Source organism: Apostichopus japonicus, chromosome 4 (genome assembly GCF_037975245.1).
Source record: "Apostichopus japonicus isolate 1M-3 chromosome 4, ASM3797524v1, whole genome shotgun sequence".
Classification (NCBI taxonomy): Eukaryota; Metazoa; Echinodermata; class Holothuroidea; order Aspidochirotida; family Stichopodidae; genus Apostichopus; species Apostichopus japonicus.
In genome coordinates this window covers 8,025,368-8,048,637 of record NC_092564.1, presented here as the reverse complement: position 1 = coordinate 8,048,637, position 23,270 = coordinate 8,025,368, and the positions used below count along the sequence as shown (strand labels likewise).

At 42.3% G+C, this 23,270-nt stretch overlaps 2 protein-coding genes across 2 annotated transcripts in view; both read right to left on the bottom strand.

The window, feature by feature from the left end:
• Window positions 1-23,270, bottom strand: part of LOC139966336 (uncharacterized) — a 94,260-nt gene that overhangs the window by 25,213 nt on the left and 45,777 nt on the right. The gene's annotated exons all lie outside the window — the stretch shown is intronic.
• Window positions 9,377-13,064, bottom strand: LOC139966337 (uncharacterized). Its single transcript, XM_071969230.1, has 2 exons — window positions 12,043-13,064; window positions 9,377-11,589 (listed from the first exon to the last, which is right to left on the bottom strand). The coding sequence occupies exon 2, from the start codon at window positions 11,586-11,588 to the stop codon at window positions 9,468-9,470; it is 2,121 nt and encodes a 706-aa protein (XP_071825331.1). The 5' UTR covers window position 11,589; window positions 12,043-13,064; the 3' UTR covers window positions 9,377-9,467.

The window sequence follows — 23,270 nt, the reverse complement described above, 5'->3', positions numbered from 1 at the left end:
GGTCAATACGTATCATCTTACACATGTCGTTATCAACGTACAGTGTACGAGCATGTTTGGCAAAAGTTTTAGTTTCAAGATTTCATTGAAGACTGTCACCTCTATCTGCAATATCGTCTTTTATCATTAATATATTTTAGTAAACGCACTGAATTTTCTGTATCTAAAAGAAATTACATTTGCGATATCTTGGAAACCATTTTTTATCATCGCTTTTGTTTGTTTCAAGACTTACAGCAATATAACTCAGTTGACATTTGGTACACATTGGAATTTCAGTTTGGCTTTGTGCTACTATGACAATCGTACAACAAACTAGATACAAGTAATTAATTGCCATAAAAGAAAATAAATTAAGCTCAAATCAACTATTTCGTCGTCATCGACTGGTCTTAAATTAATAGCGATGCTTCCTTTAGTTCCTTAGTATATTTATTTAGTTTGCTGAGGCTGACGAAAGAAGCGAAATGCCAACCGCTAGGATCAATTAATTTTCAGCCCGTCTGTCCGTAATTCCGAAAACACTTGAACCCACAAGCCAAATCGACACCTGGCTCAGGCTGGCACAAAAAGGATTGCATCATGCAATCACTGTCTAAAGTATCATGGACTGGGATGATGACTGACTGACTTATAACACAACAAGAGACACTAGCCGTGCAACGTGATACTTTATTGTAGGATCTATTGAAGACAAATTAGCTGAACGTGTAATTGGATCAATTTAATGAATCATCCTTTCTGCAATTCTGGAACTCAAGATAATTGATAACAGTTCTGTTGAACAGCATCAACTTTTCAAAATATATATAATGGTTGACCCTCAAGAAATAAGGAGGGGGAGGGGGGGCAATATGCAGGGTGGATGGGAATAGGGAGGAGGTAAGGATGGAAAGAAGGTCTATTAATCCATGATTAATCTAAATGTTGAGGTAAAGATTAATCGGTATGTGGGAGGATTTACAAATATTATCACTGCACAGTAGTCGTACTGCGAACAAAGGTTATAAACCACCCATTACAGTGTGGGTGGATGCAATTACTATGACTTCCAGTCCGCTAGATGGCCTTTCTATTGATTTCATATGGCTTTGCACAATAAAACTTGAAAGCAAGGGATTATTTCTGAATTTCCATGACTGAGCTGTTATATGACAATAGAGGAGGGCATACAATGGGGGGGGGGTAGGGGAATTGAGGAGGGTCAATGGGTAGAAGGAGGATCAGTGCATTGATAATATTAACCATACAATGTAAGCTAAGTCTTAAAACACTGACTCCTGACCGACTGTAAGACTACTACATGAAATGTCGGCATATAATATCAATCTCTAAAATTTCCGACCTGCACCATTTCCTAACTTACATGGAAACATTAAATAGTACTTGATAACCATATTCTACCAATTATTCCACAGCAACTGATTATTTAAATAACATTACTCTGCAAATAATGAAATGAAAGTTGGCCACACTATATCCTATCACTCCCAATCACAGTGCCAATTGCACTTGCCAACATATCATCGTTTGGGAAAACCCTCCCACAGCGAGCTATAAACAATTTTAAGTCCTACGGGAATTCGGCTGTATCTTCATATTTCTCTTCTTATTCTTCTATCTTCCTTTTCTCATGATAAAACATGTTGGTATTCTTACTCTTGTTCACATGAAACACTGTCATTGAGAATAACAGACTGACCGTTGAAAAGAGTATGTATCACCACAATGATGTACTTATAATACTGAAATTGAACCGTGTTTAATCGACTTAACTTTTGTTAGATTGTAACTTTGCATCACTGTGAACAAGGCATGTAATATTCATACATTAATACTTTGGATGTACCCTCAATCCATCTGAGAGTAATGAGTGAGTTATTAATGATTTTGGCCACGGTTACAGAGGCTTTTGTGTCCCACACATTTCAAAATATAATGCATTGTTTAGGCGTAACATCATCATGTACTGGTGCAATCTGAAGTAACAGATCAAGTCTCCAGGTACCTTAAACGTTCCTTTAACGGTGGCAAATCTAACAACGAATGTAACGCTTATTGCAATTTAAAGGAGCTGTGTGCCTCCCCCAAAAGATATGTCAGATTTAAATATAAAACTATATTGGAGGTCCACACTGTATACATATAACGCTGCTGTGACTGCATATTTCTCAGTAAAATATCACTATGCAATGACAATATATGTACATGTACAGCTTTTATCTTCAATGGCAACTTAAAATTTCTTTCATTTCCAAAATTAATGGATATTTCTGATTAGAAATCACCCCCTCCTCCCCCCCCCCCCCCCCCGTTGGGTGAGTAAGCTTCAGACACCTTGAATTGAACTGAATCTTTACATCATATGCACATCTTGATGTACTCTGAACATCAGTACTACGGAATCCGATTCCAGGGTGCATGGACTCTGATCTACTGTGACTCAGCTTAAAAGTTCTGCTATCACACCCATGGTAGTCAAAGAGTGAACAGTGTGCACAATGAGCTTTGTTTCTGATTCTGTTGTTTTCAAATCATGTATGATTTTGCCACAAAACTGAACAAGTATACACCTCATCCAAATCTTTCAACAAACAAAAATATTTACAAAATTCTACAAACTGATTACGGCAAAATAATCACAGCCAGATGGCATTGCTGACGTTGCCTTTAGAAGAACTGTTTTACACTTACTGTAGGTCAACTGAAATGAGTAATATATAGAAATCTCTCAACAGCCTCTCATGGTCTGTGCAAAGTACAGTGTGTGGATTGCACTATATAGAAGGTCATTATTAATATGTACAGCTTGAGATATAAATTTGTCATTTCATAAACCAACAGACAAATGAATAATGTGTGGAAACACATGGGATGCTTACTGTTCGTAGGGCACAGTACTAGTACATTCTGAATGTAGATTTTTGAGCCTAAGGGCAGTAACAGCTTGGGTGCTGCTTACACAGCTGGGCCTACCCATTTGATTCAGATTTTTTTAAAGTTATTGTTGCAAATTTATAAATGAATAATCATGCTATACCAACAACAGAACAGCTGGACAGTTTTAATTGGAAAAGCATTTTTTTGCAAGGATAGGTATGTTGTAGGAAAGTATCTGGATGCTCTTTAATCTTATTTAATTAGCTCTTGACTGATTAAAGTACATGCTTAGGTGGAGAAACATTTAAAGATATTAGATTTGACATCCAAACTGTGATTATAGTCAAAGGAGCGAAGAGAAGATGTCATACCACCCCACTTATATAGGATCTTCACTGGCTTACTATTGACTTTTGAGCAAAGTTCAAAATACTCCTACTTGCATTTCGTGCTCATGATTTACAACAGCCTGTGTATCTCGCTAACCTTCTATAATCTTACCTCCCTGTATGCAAATTACGTTCGACAAGCAAATCATATCTCTGTGTACCTAAACCTGGTGTGATGGCTTACGGATTTCAGAAGTTTGACTTGCTCTGCCGCAAGTCTCTGGAATCAGTTACCGGACAATTTTCAAACTTGTTCAAATCTATCAACTTTTAAGAGTTTACTGCTCAGACTCATTTTTTCTTTTCTGCATTTCATTGTTGATGCTTTCCACTTTGTGAACCCCCATGGGCAGTTACTCGTTTACTGGGAGTGGCGCTATATAAATCTTCATTCTTATTTATATTAATATTATATTGCTGTTACCACGAGAAGTACAAGATTATCAACATCTACCCTTTCTTATTATTTATCTATGCTGTAATTATGAATGAGTTAAATTTACTAAATTTGAATTTGTATTTTTGAGACCAATGCTGCTTTTGTTTACCTTTTCTGACTTCATATGACCTTTGCATAGTACCAAACACAATAAATAAAGCTACAGAGTATCACAAAAAAGGCAGCAACAAAATTATGTTATCACACTGTGATTGTTATTAAACATAATGTATGGTAATAAGCATACATGTGTCATAATGACTAAATCTGTTACATTTAGTGATGAACCAACTTGTAAGTCAATGCTGAACACATCACCATTTACTGTACAGTGCACCCAAATATAGCTCAAAAGATCAACGTAATCGGAGATCCCAGAAACCCCAATAGAATAAAAAAAAAATTACAAAAATTAAACCAGGCACACAGCTGCTGTAAAAATATTTACTTTTGCAAACAATACATACTACAGAACCTATTGTAATCTGCTTTTTATCCTTGACAAATAATATTTGTGGTAAATTTGACAATTCCCTCTAAAAACCACTTTCTTAAAAGGGTTTGTTTGTCAGATACATTGTACCCTTTCAAACACCTGGGTATAAAGGAGAGAAAATGTTGGACTGATGCCAACAGAATTATTACACAGAGCCAAATTGGCACACTAGGCCTAACTCAGGGACTCAACGATAAACAATCTTATTATGAACACTAAACTTGAGTGCACTTCACACTGTAAGGCCTGCCTGGCAGTCAAACTCTGCATCTAGCTAAATATTCCAATAATGGCTAAAACTTACAAGAATAATACAAGAATATTACAAGAATCAACAACGATATGAGAGCATCTGTATTTGTCACTGTGTTTTTGCTTGAACCTTTATAGGAGGTCTATTTGATTTGGTTTCCATGCTGGTTGACAAACATGTCACTGCTTGTCTTCTGTCAAGAGTGATTAAAGGTTTCGCTTTGACAGGGTTATGTAATGCCAGCAACCAGAATTTTAATACACAAGTATTTATATAATAAATTATTGTCTAATATCCTGACAGAGGTTTTAATGAAAAAAGAAAATGAAGAAGATCTACAATGAGGACAAACAAAGAACGTTTTAATCGCTATAACAACATATTCTATTTACTTATAGCTCTGCAAATGGATGGTTAATGGTTATCACTTAGTTTAAAAGACAGCGTTGTTGGATTTGATGATATGAAGAATTGTACGGACAGTAAGCTTACATAGCAGCTGTACTCACTAAGACCGTTGCACGATTCACCAGAAAAGTCATCACGGACACAAGAAATAAGGTTTTTTTTTATATTTTACTTTTTATGTTTCCTACAAGTGCAACATAGAACTACTGGCTTAATATCAGCTCAAGGAATAAATTAAGCATTCCAAATTGCCAATAGAAACCTTGAGGTTGATGAATTTTTTATTTAAAATAAAGAACTTGAATTTGACAGGCTCTATAAAGTTAAATCTTTGCAGTTGTGTATAAATTACACTTTCATTTTGGATAAAGCATTTTGCAATGCAATAACAAATTATAATGTTATTCCATGTAACAGTCTATGTTGGAAGTAGGCCAGCTACTGTTAAGATTCACTTCAACATAGTTAAAAGTTACCATCATTTAAGGAATGTCAACAGGACGATGAACTCAAAGTAGTTGGTAATATTTAATAACTAACAATATATCAACATATCATTCTTCCCATCAGGTCCACCTGTTTTTCTACTCATGTTGACATCACAGAAATTTATACATGAAATAGAAGCCACTTCTGGCTTGTTGCTTAGTGAAGCAATTAAATACACAGAATGAGCCACTTCTACGGGTGTGTGTTTGTGGAATGGTAAACCAAACAGAATCTTAAGCATGGATCTATTAATCAAAAATTTGCTTCCACAAAATAGTTTGTTGCTGCTCGATCTGTACTGCATGGACATAATCCCACTAAACAGTGCCTTTATATATGGAGGCGAACTGCATGTTTTACGACCTTCTCATGGTGCCAACAAATAGAAATGAGGCTTTTAACTGAACAAATATACAACTCGTAGGATGTAAATTCCAAAACTTACTGGTTTGGATATTTACGAGTGACGAGCTTACCTGTCTCCTCACAACCTTAGCACCTCATTCTACCGTGCCTATAAAGTCCTGGTAAATAAATAACACTGTGCGCCCTCTATGACCGGACCCCCCTTCCGGTCCCTCCTCCTTTCTCATGAGACCATTCCTAAAGAGTGGCCTCACGGACACGGGAGTGGGGGTGGCAAGGTCTGGCCACCCCCAACGACCCCCGTCGAGTTAACTTCCCAAAGTGAACCCCTAACAAAAAATTCACTGACGCCTTCTTAGCAGGGGGGAGTGTAACCCTCCCCGGCGCAGCGGGAAGGGGGGACACTCTCCTGAACCCTGCAGGCGGAACTACCCCTTACACTAACAAGGAGCCTAAAGATTTACGGTCCGCCACTTGTTACCCTTAGATCAACTTAGGTGAGAACGTAAGTGGAAGACTATGTACGCAAACGCATACGGAAACACATAGGTACACTCACCGATAGACATAGTCGATGGCTCTCTGGTGGATGGTGGTTCTGTCTATCTGGTGTGAAGCTCGGAGTCATGAGTCAAGTCGAGCGACCGCTCCTCCGTCCGGCTGTGTCCCACCACCCTCTCGGGGAAGGGAGGCGGGAATGGAGACAGGTAAGCTCGTCACTCGTAAATATCCAAACCAGTAAGTTTTGGAATATTTACTTCGCTCCTCGCTTACCTGTCTCCTCACAACCTTAGCACCGAGTGGCACTGCCCGATGGTGGGAGGCCCGAGGGGTGGGACCTGTTACCCACCGGACCTCGCATCACCGCGCTACCAAATGCCGCTTCGGCGTGTAAAGTGTCGGTCAAGTAGCAGGCGACGAACGTAGTTGGAGTTTTCCACGCTGCTGCTTTGAGTATGTCCTCTACCGGGATGCCGGCGAATAGGGCTGTAGAGGCCGCGACCCCTCTGACGTCGTGAGCCCTTGGTCGGGAGGTCCCCGATGTGAACGGGCGTATGATCTCTACTAGCCACCTGGATAGAGTGTCTTTGGAGGCCGCTGCGTAGGGTGGTCGTGGTATGATGAAGAGAGAAGTTGATTGTCTTAACTTCTCTGTCTTGTTCAGGTACCACTTCAGTGCCCTGACTGGACACCATCGTTTGTCCTCGGCTACTGATGACATGGTCTTAATTTCCGGGATGAAAATGTCTCCTGGCAAGAAGGTCAAGGTCTGGTTCTTTGCAATAAATGACGGGTCTGGAACCATCCTCACCCCGTGGCCCTCAAATCTGATGTGATTCTGCTTGGTGGATAGGGCGTGGAGGCAACTCCTCCTTCTTGCTGACGCAACTGCGACGAGGAAGAGTGTCTTTTTTGTGAGGGCAGCCAGGGAGGCGTTAGCCATTGGTTCGTATGGTGGTCCTGCCAGGGCATGTAACACTGCTGAGAGTCCCCAGGAGGGGGCCAGCCGTCTGATCTGTGGGCGACGATTCGCCATGCCTTTGATGAGTTGTGCAATGTACGGGTTATTGCTCAGTGTGGAGCCATCTGGGAAGCCCTGGTGGATGGCAGCGATGGCCGACCTGTAATTCCTGATAGTGGAGACTTGTTTCCCTTCTCCGAAGAGTGAGAGGAGGAACTCGGCTATCTGTGTCACAGAGGCAGCAGTATCTGTCTCGGTCGGCACCATTGGTCGAACTTCCGCAGACGGGAATCGTAAGTCGCTGCGGTCGTTCCCCTTCTAGCGTCGGCTGCCATCGCGGCAGCTGCTTCTGAAAAGCCTCTCTGTCGTAGGGAAGACCGGACAGCCTCCAGGCAACTAATTGTAACCCCTTGATGTCTGGGTGGGAGAGAGTTCCCTGTCTCTGGGACAGTAGGTGGGGCTTGTCCGGTAGACTCACTGGGGCGTCCATGAGGAGTTGGGGGATCTCGGCGAACCAGGGTCTGTGAGGCCAGAACGGGGCTATTAGTGTGAACCTGCCCTTGGAGTTCCGAATTTTCCTGAGGACTTGTCCAATCATACATAGCGGCGGGAAGATGTACGCATCCATGTGGTCCCAGGAGAGGGACATTGCGTCCGTGTGGTAGGCCAGGGGGTGGAATCGTCTGGAACAGAAGGTCTGGAGTTTGTTGTTCTTGTGTGTTGCGAACAGGTCTATCGTGGGCCTGCCGAAGATCGAAAAGATTCTGTCGCAAGTCTCCTGTTCCAGAGACCATTCGTTGGGGTCTATATGCCCCCTGGATAGGGCGTCCGCCATCACGTTGAGCTTGCCTGCGATGTGGGAAGCCCTTAGGATCGTGCCGGAGTCCTCGGCCGCTGTTATCACCTCCCACGCGAGTCGGCACAATCTCTCTGAGCGGGTGCCCCCCTGCCGATTGATGTAGGCCACCACTGTCGTGTTGTCGGTGAAGATTGTGGTTATCGTTCCCTGTACGTGGTCGTTGAAAGCTTCCAGGGCTCTTTTGACCGCCATCATCTCCAGGATGTTGATGTGGAGAGATGTTTCTGTTTGGGACCACGTCCCCCATGCTGTGCGATTGCTCCAGTGAGCTCCCCATCCGGACAGTGACGCGTCCGTCGTTATCGATGTCATTGGTAGCTGTATCGCAAAGGGTACCCCTGAACTCCAGTTGTTTGGGTCGAGCCACCATCGAAAGTGTTGTGTGACCTCCTCTGACCTGTAGATGAGCGTTGTTTTGTCTGGGTCTGTAGGGTCTGCGGACCTCAGCAGGTGCAGTTGCAGAGGTCGCATGTGTAGCCTGCACAGTCTCACTATATCGACGAGGCTGGCCATGAGTCCCAGGGCCCGGAGCCATGTCCCCGTTGGTGACCCCCGGTGTGCCAAGATCTGTTGTGTGGTCGCCTTGACTGCCGCGACTCTTTCTTCTGAGGGTCGGGCTACCCCGGTGGTGAAGTCCAGTATGGCCCCGAGGAACTGGATCGTCTGGGAGGGTGATAGCCGTGATTTCTTCTGGTTCACGATCCAGCCCAGTTCTTGAAGGGTCTGGAGCGTTTTGTGGACGTTGTTGGTTGCTTCCGATAGACTGTTCCCTACTACCAACCAGTCGTCTAGATATACGTAGAGGGTGACCCCTCTTTTTCTGAGGTAGGCGACTACTGCTCCCGCGACTCTCGTGAAGGTTCTGGGAGCCGTGGCTAGGCCGAATGGGAGCGCCCGGAACTGGTAGTCTTGTTCTGCGTACCGGAACGCTAGGAATCGTCGGTGTTCTTTGTGTATCAAGATGTGCAGGTAGGCGTCCCGTAAGTCTACGGTCGCCGCCCACATGCCCTTTCTGAGTAGGGGTAATATTAAGTTTAAGGTCTCCATACGGAAGTGTTTTGGTCTGATGTGTTTTGTGTTCAGGGGTTTTAGGTTTAGAATGGGACGCCAGGTGCCGTCCCGTTTTTTGGTCAGAAAAAAGGAGGACCGGAAGAGTGGTCCCGTCTCTTCCGGAACTCTTGTAATTGCCTGCTTGGCCAGCAGGGCCAGAATTTCCCCTTCTAGGGCTAAGCGTTTGACGGGGTCCGTGGGTGTGAGTGTCTGCCTTCCTCCGCCCCCGAAAGGTGGGCTGGAGGAGAATTCTATTTTGTACCCGTGTTTGACTGTGTCCAACACCCACTTGTCCCTGCCAATAAATTCCCATTGCTGGGAGAAGTTTGTTAGTCTCCCCCCCACCGGCGGAATGGCCGCGGTGAGGTGGGCACCCCTAGGGCTGGGCGGCGAACGCTGGTCGATTGGAGGAGCGGTCACTGTCCCGTCTGGTCGACGTGGAGCCTCTGCCTCCTCTGGGGGCCCAGGGGCGGGTTGGACGGAAGGCTGCCCCCCGGCTTCGGCCTCTGAGAGCTCCTCTGCTCATAGATTTGGCGGGTGCTGCTCTCGTTCCCCTAGGTGCTCTGCTCTCCCTCGGGCGGAAGGGTCTGGTTCTCTGGGTAGGTGGGGGTCGGAATTCTGATTTGGCCAGAGTCTCCCTTCGGGCTACCTCTTCCTGGAGTTTCTTTTGGAAGCAGCCCGCAAAAAGGTCTTCCCCGAGGATTGGTAGTTCCAGCATTCTGTCCTTCGCCTCCGTCGAAGGCCAGTGGATGGCGGAGACGATGTTTTGTCTACGGGCCTTAACGGACCTGGTAGCGACCCTTGCAAATTGATCGTACGCGAGTCTGACGAGGGGGCCCAGCAGCAGGAGGAGCTGGCCCGCTTCGTCCCTGGATACTTGGCTGCTGTCCTCAGGGAGCTGTTGGTGGTGTCGCATAAGGACTTCGGCTGATAGCATTAGTACCGATGCGAACTTCATGCCCGAACGGGCTGCCATGTCCACCTCTACCAAAAGCTCTTCTAGCTTCCTCTGGTCCGGGGTCTTGAACACGTGTGTGGATGAGGCCCCTTGTTCGGCTTTTAATCTCTCCTTGGCCTCCTGGGGAATGGTTGGGCATCTGAATAGATCCTTCCATGCCTCGTCAGGTACCCTGACCGCTCTATCTGCCCTGGCCGGGAAGGCCGTCCACTTGGTCTTGTTGGCAATGGCCTCAAATCTGTCATAACAGGTTGCGTCTACTGGTATGGTAGTTTTGGGCTTATATGACGCTTCGCCGGTCGCCGTCAATTTTGATACCCGGCCCGCCTTCTGCGGTTGCGTCTCGGGTTCCTCGAACCCCAGGTGTCGTCTGAATATGTCTGCCGCCCGTGTTATTAGCTCCTGTGGGAGGGCTCCTCCTGTCACGGGTGCTTCCTCCGGTTCGTAATTGTGACCAAAGCTGTCCTCCATAGGATCGTAGTCGAGAGGATCTGGATCTATGGGCTCCCCTTCGTCCTCCAAGCCGGAAAGATTCACCGACGCTCTGCAATCCAGAGCGTCCGGGTCCGGGGCCGGTTGCGGGGCCATGGTCGATACGGGGCTGGTAGGGCCCGGTGCCACGTCGGCTACCGTGGACGTCCTTTGCTCCAGCAGGGGCCGTAGCAGGCCGGTGAGTTTGGAAAGCCAAGCTGGTTCCTCTTCCTGACGCCGTCTCGGGGACCGGCGCCTCCTCTTGGATCTTCTGTATCCATCGTCGGAAGAGTCCGAGGACTCGTCGGAGATTGGAGAGTATCTCTTCCTCTCTCTACGTCTTGGGGATCTTGTATGCGACCCCGATCTCTCCCTTCTGGGTCGGCGGGAGGACTCTCTCTCCCTACTTTCTCGGGCCGGGATCTCCGTTGGAACCCGCCTCTCCGGCTCCCTGTCCGGCTCCCTGGAACGGGACCGGCTCCGTCTCCGCGTCCCCTCGGTTGCTCTCTCTTTAGGACCCGAGCCTCCCACGGCCGGGGGGCCGCGCTCTGTGGGTCTGTTTAGCTGCGGCCCGGACTGAGACGGAGTCTCCAGCCCGGCCGAGCTGTGCCTCTGCTTTGGAGGTCTTTTCCTGGCAGGAGCCTTGCCTTTGCTCCTGCCCTTCCCTCTGGCCGTAACTGATCCGGACGTAGCCGGGGCCGTTAGGGGAATTCTTTCTCTTTCTCTTTCCTCTCTCTCTACCTCTTTCTCTCCTTCGGCCCTCTCCTGGCCACTCTCCTCCACCTCTCTCTCTACTACTCCCTCCTCCTCTCTATCTCCCGTTATTCCTGGAACCTCCGGCGCCCCGATTGCGCTCGGGATCGAGTCCAGCCTTCCCTGGAGCTTGCTACGTAAGCCCTCAAGCCACAGGTCGATGTCCTGCCACTGAGCTGGTGTAAACTTAATACACACCAGGCAGGGGTCTCGTCGAGTGCAGGATCTGCATTTTGGACAAAGGTCGTGTTCGTCCCAGGCTCTGCCTGGGCGAAACATAGAGCAGTTGATGCACTTCAATGGATTGCGTGACATGCTGAATAACCGGATTAAGGAAGATTACTTCTAAGTGATAAATGAACAACAATAGAAGCTTAACGTAAGAGGGGAGAACTAGGGAGGGAATTAGGCTTAGGTGGAGCGTAGCGTAACCTAGCAACGGTAAACAAGGTAACGCTACGGGGTGGCCTAACATGAAAATGCAAGCTGAAACAAAAATGAGAGAGCGAGAAATACATACGAAAAAGAGTGAATATATGTGAGCAATATGAATCCCCAAAAGGGGGACGAGAGAAACTAATTGGGGGGAAGAAAGCTAGTAAACAAGCTAAGAAAACACAAAAACAACAACACGCTATAGCGTGGGGAGGAATAGGGCGGGAACCTAGGCAGTTTCGCGGAACTGCTAACCCCGCCGCAAACCAACCCGAGGAGGAAACGCACTACGAAAACAGTCCCCAAAACCCTCCCTTTTTGATAAAAAGGATACTTATCGGTCAGGAAAGGACTGTCAAACTTCTAAAGATCCGAAGCTAAAAAACTTCCGGCGATCGTCGAAGAAAACCAAGACAATTTTCCAAGGAAACTATCCACAAGAAAAATATGCGTGTAGGCACTTGGAATGGTAGAATGAACAAGAGCCCAAGGGCACTGTGGTTCCTTGCTTGGGGTATATGACAATACACATAATATTATCAAGCAAGATTGGGCTCAAATAGTCCAAGTAATTGTGGTCCTACATGTTCCCATAAAGTAACCAACACTATAGCCAACACTTTTGTGATCACAAAATGTGATCGGATTTTGGATCAAAAGGCACTTTTGAGATCTAAATATGGCGTCGAAAATGTAAGAAATATAAGAGACCTACAAGCGTGTCAACAGATATGATAACATTGGTGACCTCAGATGACATGACCTTTAAGTTTCAAAATGTTCCACCACCCCGTTCACAACTTGTCCCAAAATATCAACCATGTCACACCTTGGCATTGAGATTTAATTGCATTAAATTAAAAAAAATTAACTTTGAACTTGTATACATAACTTCACACACAAAGGTCACCCGAAGGTCAACCAATTGACATTTTTGAAAGGTGAGACCTAAATAGAGCATGACTGTAAAAATTCAAACATTTTTTCTTGCCCATTTTCTCCCCCCAAAATACTACTTTTTTAACATTAGCTGACCTTTGGTGACGTTGGACCACATGACCGTTAAGTTTGAAAATATTCCCCTATACCATTTGCAACTTGTCCAAAAAAATAAACCTTGTCACACCTTGGCACTGGGAGTTATTGCATTAAATGTGTGAAAATTAACTTTGACCTCATATAACTTCGCACACGAAGGTCACATGGGGGTCAACCCATTGACATTTATGATCAGAAGGTACCTTTAACATCTGAAAATAGCATCGAAACTGTAAAAATCCACAAAACACGAAAAGATCACCAGAGGTCAAATTGAGGTCAAGGGTCACCCAGATGCGGGTCGACAATTGGATTACCTTGAAGCAACTCCCAACCCTAACGGACAATTTGTTCTCAAGTTATCGCAAAAATACTAGTTTTTTATCATTAATTGACCTTTGGTAACCTCGGATCACATGACCCTTAAGTTTGAAAATATTCCCCTATACCATTTGCAACTTGTCTCAAAATATCAACTGTGTAACACCTTGGCACTGGGAGTTATTACACTAAATGTCTGAAAATTAACTTTGACCTCATATAACTTTACACACGAAGGTCAGACGGGGGTCAACCCATTAACATTTATGATTGATGAGACCTAAATTAGAGCATCAAACTATACAAATTCAAACATTTTTTCTTTGCCCATTTTCTGCCCCAAAAATACTAGTTTTTTAACATTAATTGACCTTTGGTAACCTCGGATCACATGACCCTTAAGTTTGAAAATATTCCCCTATACCATTTGCAACTACTCCAAAAATATCAACCTTGTCACAACTTGGAACTGGGAGTTATTGCATTAAATGTCTGAAAATTAACTTTGACCTCATATAACTTCGCACACGAAGGTCACATGGGGGTCAACCTATTGACATTTATGATCAGAAGGTACCTTTAACATCTGAAAATAGCATCAAAACTGTAAAAATCCACAAAACACGAAAAGGTCACCAGAGGTCAAATTGAGGTCAAGGGTCACCCAGATGCGGGTCGACAATTGGATTACATTGAAGCAACTCCCAACCCTAACGGACAATTTGTTCTCAAGTTATCGCAAAAATACTAGTTTTTTATCATTAATTGACCTTTGGTGACCTCGGATCACATGACCCTTAAGTTTGAAAATATTCCCCTATACCATTTGCAACTTGTCTCAAAATATCAACTGTGTAACACCTTGGCACTGGGAGTTATTACACTAAATGTCTGAAAATTAACTTTGACCTCATATAACTTTACATACAAAGGTCACCTTGGGTCAACTTATTGACATTTTTGATTGATGAGACCTAAATTAGAGCATCAAACTATACAAATTCAAACATTTTTTCTTTGCCCATTTTCTGCCCCAAAAATACTAGTTTTTTAACATTAATTGACCTTTGGTGACCTCGGATCACATGACCGTTAAGTTTGAAAACATTTCCCTATACCATTTGCAACTTGTCCAAAAATATCAACCATGTCACACCTTGGAACTGGGAGTTGTTGCATTAAATGTCTGAAAATGAACTTTGACCTCGTATAACTTCGCACACGAAGGTCACACGGGTGTCAACCAATTGACATTTTTGATCGGAAGGTACCTTTGATATCCAAATCTAGCATCAAAACCAAACATTTCCTTTTTTGCTCGTTTCCTCCCAAAATAAGCACATTTTTTATAATGTGACCTTTGACCTTTTGACCTTGGTTTCAGATGTAGTTTAATCTCCTGATTCCAAAAAACAAAACGACAAGTCTGTACAACCATCCTAACTCTGACCGAAAAACTTTGACCCCATATAACTTCGCACATAAAGGTCACACGGGGTCAACCTATTGACATTTATGATCAGAAGGTACCTTTGACATCTGAAAATAGCATCAAAACTGTAAAAATCCCCAAAAACACGTAAAGGTCACCAGAGGTCAAATTGAGGTCAAGGGTCACCCAGATGCGGGTCGACAATTGAATAACATTGAAGCAACTCCCAACCCTAACGGACATTTCGTTCTCAAGTTATCGCAAAAATACTAGTTTTTTATCATTAATTGACCTTTGGTGACCTCGGATCACATGACCGTTAAGTTTGAAAATGCTCCCCTAACCAGTTCACAACTTGTCCCAAAATATCAATCTTGTCACACATTGGCACTGGGAGTTATTGCAGTTTTAATATTTTCGGTTTTTGGACCATAACTGACCTTTGGTGACCTTTGTGGGCACCAGAAACAATAGGGCACACCTTCTCCATATGGCTGATCTATAGTCCAAGTTTGGCCTCAATCCAACATTCCCTTATTGAGATAGAGCGTACCCAAGCAAGTGTCACAGACACACACACACACATACACACATACATACATACATACATACATACACACACACGCCAACCTGACTGCATAGGTTCCTTTTGCTAAAGCAAGGAACCAAAAAGGAGGAGGGACCGGAAGGGGGGTCCGGTCATAGAGGGCGCACAGTGTTATTTATTTACCAGGACTTTATAGGCACGGTAGAATGAGGTGCTAAGGTTGTGAGGAGACAGGTAAGCGAGGAGCGAAGTAAATCCAAAGTTTTCATTGATCAGTATTAGATTACCGTAAGACTGCGTCTGTCCTTTGGCATTTCACTGGCAGTGACACAGATTGACGATAGCATATATATATATATATGGTTTGCCCAGCCTAGCTACAAGTTAACTGGTACTGACTACTACTATTATAACTATAAAGTTAGCATTGTATTAGGCTACATTAGTAACTAGGCTTAGGCAATATCCAATTGCTAGGATAGGAAAGTAGAATTCAACTCCTAATGGTGATAACAAACTTTGATTGAGGTGACAGTCTGCTCATGATTTTTGTCAAGTAGGCCTATGTAGGACTAACTGCTAATTAAGAAATTGCTAATGAAGAAGCCTAAGATGCAACACGAGAGAGTCCTTTGGAAGATTAATTGTTTTTTGCGAGCACCTGCATCATCGACTTATACATGATGGCATCTTGGTTGTTTCATCTTTTAATCTTTTAATGAGCTTCAGCTTTTGTAGACTTAAATTGCCATAAAAACCCTCACAAAAATGTTTTACTACCCGAACATGACTTTGCAGTCTACATTGGTCTTTAACATTCACTGAGCATTTGTCTAAGGTGGCTATATGGCTCCATTTAAATGAAACCCTTCCACAGCAGTCTGGTAGCCAGGCTAGGCCCAGGGGGCATTCCCCTTCCACTTTCAGACTAGCTTTCTCACACCCCCACCCCCATAATTTGTCCCACCATCATGTGAACAAAAACTTCACAAGTAACAGCAGGGGAGTATTGTGCCTCTCTTTTAATTATTGGTGCCCCTCCATAAATTGTTGGTGCCCCTCCAACTCGGAGTACCTCCTCCCCTGGGGTTCAAACATTTGTGTAAAGCCGTCCACCCAACATTCTGTTAAGCTGTCTCCCCCAACATTTTGGTCTAATCAAATTTGCATGATGAACGATGTAGATGGCGGGGCTTTGTGCCCTATGTAACTAGTTAAGGGCCTAATGTAAGATTGTACAACATTTGAGAACATGCTAAGATTTTGTTTTTCAGAAAGTAAGAACAATTGTGTAAGCAGAGGCTAAATACCTGTGAGTTATAATTCATTTCAACTAGTAATTTTTTTTTCCACAAATTGTGATGTGGATCAAATCTTTCTACATGTGAAAATGAAAGTTATTTTGACAATAAGATCAGGATTGTGTCGAAAACCTTGTTACTATAAAGAAGGCACCCTTTGCGAGAATCATTGTTTTGGGCGTACCAAGATCGCGCGAGCGACATACCATTAGCTGCAAAACCTATTTTTGTCAGCAAGTGCGATATGGCTTCTATGTATTAATTTCTGTGGTTGACGTACACACAAATATTCCGGAACCTTAAAGTGCAGCATTGCGAATTGCTCTCGATCAATTATCCAATGTTATTCATTTACATAATGAAGTTTTACTTCGAGCTTTACGTCTATTGTTACCAGTTAAACTTTTGAAAACTTGCTGTGTTTACTTGTTCCTGTTGTTTATACAGGTCATGAACCAAACTGAGGGTAATTCCCATACAACGAAAATTAAAACATTTTCAATTGACGGCTTAATTGATGATGACATCTGCTCCTCGTTGCAGGTGTTAGAGTTAATGTTAAATCCGTTGTTTTATAGATTCTAATAACTCATCCGAAACATGTTGTTCTAAACTTAATATAAACAACAGAGCATCCTTGGATGACATTCAACAACATCTGTCCTTAGAAATGTTGTAATACATCATAAAATATGTCATTTGAGGTCATCTAAGGGTTAGGGTTTCCCACTGAGTTTTGTGTGTTGTATCTTGGTCTGTGTATTTAGACTACATAGTCCAGTCACTTCAATTGATTAACAGCACCTGTTTGAAAGGGTTATTTCTCAAAAAATAATAAATCGTCTAGAAATACAAAATGGATTGATCAGTGATGGCAGTTGCTTTTAACTGCCTAAGACATATCAACTTGGACTTTGTGCCTTAAGTCATTCTAAAAACCAGTGGAGGGCCTTTTGGGCTATTACTGAAATGGTTCTGATGTACAATGGGAAATCGAAAAAACCTTGGCTTGCAGAGGGATTCAAACTATATTCATTACTGTTCATTTTAATACCTCATTAGATATGTTTCCACTATTAAAACTTTAAAACGAAGACAGCAAACTCTTATTAAAATATACAACAACAAAAATGTGATGAAAGATGTGAAATGTAGTATTGTGCCAATAATCGTTTGTGATATTGGTATCGGCCGATATTAGCAATATCCGAGGCATATCCGTATGATCAGTAAATTTAGCCTCATTGCTGATAGGGGCAAACCAACATTTTTTTCTTCACAACAAAGCCACTTCTTGTTACTTGCGATGTTTTATTTATCTGTTCTAACAAAAAACCATATCTTTAGACTCAGTTTTGATTGTGATTAATAGCCAGTGGTCAATATACCGATCAGCTGGTCAAAGAAACAAGACGCAATTTCTGCAAACTATTTACCGATAACTAGTGCTGCGCCGATATCACCAATATCGGTTTTGGCCGATATCCGATATTATCATCCCAATATCGGTCCGATACCGATACGATACCGATATTTTTTAACAGACAAAATGAAGGCAAAATCGTACTTTAGTCATGCATACATTCACAAATAAATCTTCAAGTAAACAACAAAATATGGTGTTTTGTTTTCCTTTTGTCCTAAGTTGAAAAGAATGACTTTTTTCCTGATTTTGAAAAAGAGAATTATAATTGAAATCCAACCAGAATCTTTTTCACTGCAGCGCTGCACGCGATAATAAAATGGACGCAGTAAATGTGAGCCTTAACATCGTAAAGACTTACAAGTAGCTATAGTGTTAACGTATGCTTGCAAAATTGCATCTTAATTAGGTTACGAACTGTCGATCACAATGTAACAAGAGCCCAAGGGCACTGTGGTTCCTTGCTTGGGGTATATGACAATACACATATTATCAAGCAAGATTGGGCTCAAATAGTCCAAGTAATTGTGGTCCTACATGTACGCATAAAGTAACCAACACTATAGCCAACACTTTTGTGATCACAAAATGTGATCGGATTTTTGATCAAAAGGCACTTTTGAGATCTAAATATGGCGTCGAAAATGTAAGAAGTATAAGGTCACCTACAAGCGGGTCAACAGATATGATAACATTGGTGACCACAGATGACATGACCTTTAAGTTTGAAAATGTTCCAACACCCCATTCACAACTTGTCCCAAATTATCAACCGTGTCACACCTTGGCATTGGGATTTAATTGCATTAAATGTCTGAAAATTAACTTTGAACTTGTATACATAACTTCACACACAAAGGTTACCCGTAGGTCAACCAATTGACATTTTTGATTGGTGAGACCTAAACGGAGCATCAAAACTGTAAAAATTCAAACATGTTTTCTTTGCCCATTTTCTCCCCCTAAAATACTAGTTTTTTAACATTAGCTGACCTTTGGTGACCTTGGATCACATGACCGCTAAGTTTGAAAATATTCCCCTATACCATTCGCAACTTGTCCAAAAAAATCAACCTTGTCACACCTTGGCACTGGGAGTTATTGCATGAAATGTCTGAAAATTAACTTTGACCTCCTATAACTTCACACAGAAAGCTCATCCAGGGGTCAACCTATTGACATTTATGATCAGAAGGTACCTTTAACATCTGAAAATAGCATCGAAACTGTAAAAATCCCCAAAACACGAAAAGTTCACCAGAGGTCAAATTGAGGTCAAGGGTCACCCAGATGTGGGTGGACAATTGGATTACGTAGAAGCAACTCCCAACCCTAACGGACAATTCGTTCTCAAGTTATCGCAAAAATACTAGTTTTTTATCATTAATTGACCTTTGGTGACCTTGGATCACATGACCGTTAAGTTTGAAAATATTACCCTATACCATTTGCAACTACTCCAAAAGTATCAACCGTGTCACACCTTGGAACTGGGAGTCATTGCATTAAATGTCTGAAAATTAACTTTGACCTTGTATAACTTCGCACACAAAGGTCACACGGGGGTCAACCCATTGACATTTATGATCAGAAGGTACCTTTAACATCTGAAAATAGCATCAAAACTGTAAAAATCCACAAAACACAAAAAGGTCACCAGAGGTCAAATTGAGGTCAAGGGTCACCCAGATGTGGGTGGACAATTGGATTACGTAGAAGCAACTCCCAACCCTAACTGACAATTCGTTCTCAAGTTATCGCAAAAATACTAGTTTTTTATCATTAATTGACCTTTGGTGACCTTGGATCACATGACCGTTAAGTTTGAAAATATTACCCTATACCATTTGCAACTACTCCAAAAATATCAACCGTGTCACACCTTGGAACTGGGAGTTATTGCATTAAATGTCTGAAAATTAACTTTGACCTCGTATAACTTCGCACACAAAGGTCACACGGGGGTCAACCCATTGACATTTATGATCAGAAGGTACTTTTAACATCTGAAAATAGCATCGAAACTGTAAAAATCCACAAAACACAAAAAGGTCACCAGAGGTCAAATTGAGGTCAAGGGTCACCCAGATGTGGGTGGACAATTGGATTACGTAGAAGCAACTCCCAACCCTAACTGACAATTCGTTCTCAAGTTATCGCAAAAATACTAGTTTTTTATCATTAATTGACCTTTGGTGACCTTGGATCACATGACCGTTAAGTTTGAAAATATTACCCTATACCATTTGCAACTACTCCAAAAATATCAACCGTGTCACACCTTGGAACTGGGAGTTATTGCATTAAATGTCTGAAAATTAACTTTGACCTCGTATAACTTCGCACACAAAGGTCACACAGGGGTCAACCCATTGACATTTATGATCAGAAGGTACCTTTAACATCTGAAAATAGCATCGAAACTGTAAAAATCCACAAAACACAAAAAGGTCACCAGAGGTCACCAGAGGTCAAATTGAGGTCAAGGGTCACCCAGATGCGGGTCGACAAATGGATTACATTGAAGCAACTCCCAACCCTAACGGACAATTTGTTCTCAAGTTATCGCAAAAATACTAGTTTTTTATCATTAATTGACCTTTAGTGACCTCGGATCACATGACCGTTATGTTTGAAAATATTCCCCTATACCATTTGCAACTTGTCCCAAAATATCAACCGTGTAATACCTTGGCACTGGGAGTTATTACACTAAATGTCTGAAAATTAACTTTGACCTCATATAACTTAACATACAAAGGTCACCTTGGGTCAACTTATCCAAATCTAGCATCAAAACCAAACATTTTCTTTTTTGCTCGTTTTCTCCCAAAATAAGCACATTTTTTCTAATGTGACCTTTGACCTTTTGACCTTGGTTTCAGATGTAGTTTAAACTTCTGATTCCAAAAAATAAAACGACAAGTCTGTACAACCATCCTAACTCCGACCGAAAAACTTTGACCCCATATAACTTCGCACATAAAGGTCACACGGGGTCAACCTATTGACATTTATGTTCAGAAGGTACCTTTGACATCTGAAAATAGCATCAAAACTGTAAAAATCCCCCAAAACACGTAAAGGTCACCAAAGGTCAAATTGAGGTCAAGGGTCACCCAGGTGCAGGTCGACAATTGGATTACATTGAAGCAACTCCCAACCCTAACGGACATTTCGTTCTCAAGTTATCGCAAAAATACTAGTTTTTTATCATTAATTGACCTTTGTTGACCTTCGATCACATTACCGTTATGTTTGGAAACGATGCCTTACCCCATTCACAACTACTCCCAAAATATCAACCATGTCAGACCCTGTCAATGGGAGTTATTGCTGTTTTTAATATATTGGTTTTTGGCATCTAACTGACCTTTGGTGACCTTTGCGGGCACCAAAAACAATAGGGATCTTCCTCTTACTATGGGCTATCCACCCAACAAGTTTCATCATGATACATCATTTCCTTATTGAGATATCGTGTACACAAGCCAAGCGTCACATACACACACACACACATACACACATACACACACACACACACACACACGCCAAGTTGAACGCATAGGTTCCTTGCTTTGCAAAAAGCAAGGAACCAAAAATGATAATTTATTGAGTTTATACTCAATGTACAACTTATTCACTTGACCGTATAGAGAAGAAAAAAACTGAAAATCAGTAGAGAAATGACCAATTGTGTACGGAAAGTAAGGTGGTACACCTTTCAAATATTACGAAAGATCGAACAAAACACTTTCGAAAAATTCACGCAAAACTGGCATATCGTACTAAATGCAACTAATGTCATGTAAACAAGGCTCTAGTGCATCCATTTATGAATATACCGTAAGACCACATCTGTTTTTAAGCGGGGGAAAAAAGAAAGTATTTTCTAGAATTTCCAAAAATACGGAAAAAATAGTATCCTACCATAGTTAATTGTATAGCAAATAGCCTAACCACCTCGGCGGTTACGGATCTCACGTAACTGAAAAGTTCCCTGGCAACTTGCCAAAAAATGTTAACAAACAGGTGTTACACAGGGGATGAGCTTACAGTGTGTTTGGGAAGGTACCTGGGAAAATTCGCAGCACATGTACGGCGGTAGTTGGGTATAGGGTTAAACACCGCAGTTGTAAAAATGTACGCATTGTGCACGCTATTCATTGTTAGGCAGTCTAGAGACAGGGCTTTGCTGAACGTTGTTTGTTTCATAATATCGGAAGTTTTGTAAGTTGCACTTTTTAAAGATTGAAAGACAGATTAAATCTCTTTTCATTTTATAACATAATAAAGCTACTCTAACTTGTCATTTTAAAATTTTCATCTGTTTCGTGACAATTTAAATAAGAAAATTATTTTGCATACTCAACTGCGATTTTTTTTTTTATCGCCAGACACGCAAAAAAAAGCCAATTTTTCGGGGCTTTATCCCCCAGGATCCCCACAAGGGGTTCTACCCCATGACCCCACCAAGGCCCTAAGGCGGGCCCCTGGACACTACGCCTTTATGCTCACGTGCTCGGCGTGTTCGCTGGGCGAACACCGGCGGGAAATCGGCAGTGTGTTCGCGGAAAATTAAAAGTGCAGTTATGCATCATGTTCAAGGTTTTCACGGAGGCCTTTGAGAAAATGAATGGTTAGTACAGTACAGTGTATACATGCTGCACTAATGCTATGTGTAGGCCAAGGTTCACGAAGGTCATTGGTTATATTCGCGCGCCGTAGACGTGTTTTAGAGGTTACGGAGGGTCAGGTTTCCATGGATATTAATCGAAAATGAATAAGAGTTTAACTGACGCTAAAGAAATGGATCGTCTTGGGCAGATTAACAAATCATTGCATGTATAAATAAGTAGCTCTGCTGTGAAAAAAAAAGTTCAATATCGGCTTGCTGTTATCGGCAATTAGGCAAAATTTTACCGATACCGATATGCTGCCGATATTGCAAATATCGGCCGATACCGATATTGAAAACGATTATCGGCGCAACACTACCGATAACGATCTGTAAACAGACCAGTCAGGCCACTTGACTTGGCCGTGTGAAATCAGACTTGCTTTAGTCAATTTAAGTTACTGTACAAACAAGTTGTTCACGGAACTACAAAAAATCACCAAATATTATATTGTTTCATCACTTCATTGATCTCTCCAGAGCCAAAAAGGAACAGTTAAATCCCACAAAGGAAGCTAACAAAATTTCAAATGGAAAGGGTAAGAAACAAAGTCGCTGACAAATTTGAAAAGTTTGACAACATCTGGAACTCTATAACTTCACAAACAGTAATGTGTGTGAGCTAAAGATAAGGAAAATGATCAAATTTGCATTTCTGACATCACACCTTTGGGTGTCTCAAAAATGGTACAAAGAAAATGAATGCCAATTTTAACAACTATGCTTAGTTGTTTCTCTTTTTGAAAGTCAAAAGAAAAAAAATTTATCTCTTGTCTATCCTTTTCAAGTGAGAGAGAAAAAGAGACTATTATCAAAAGTAGG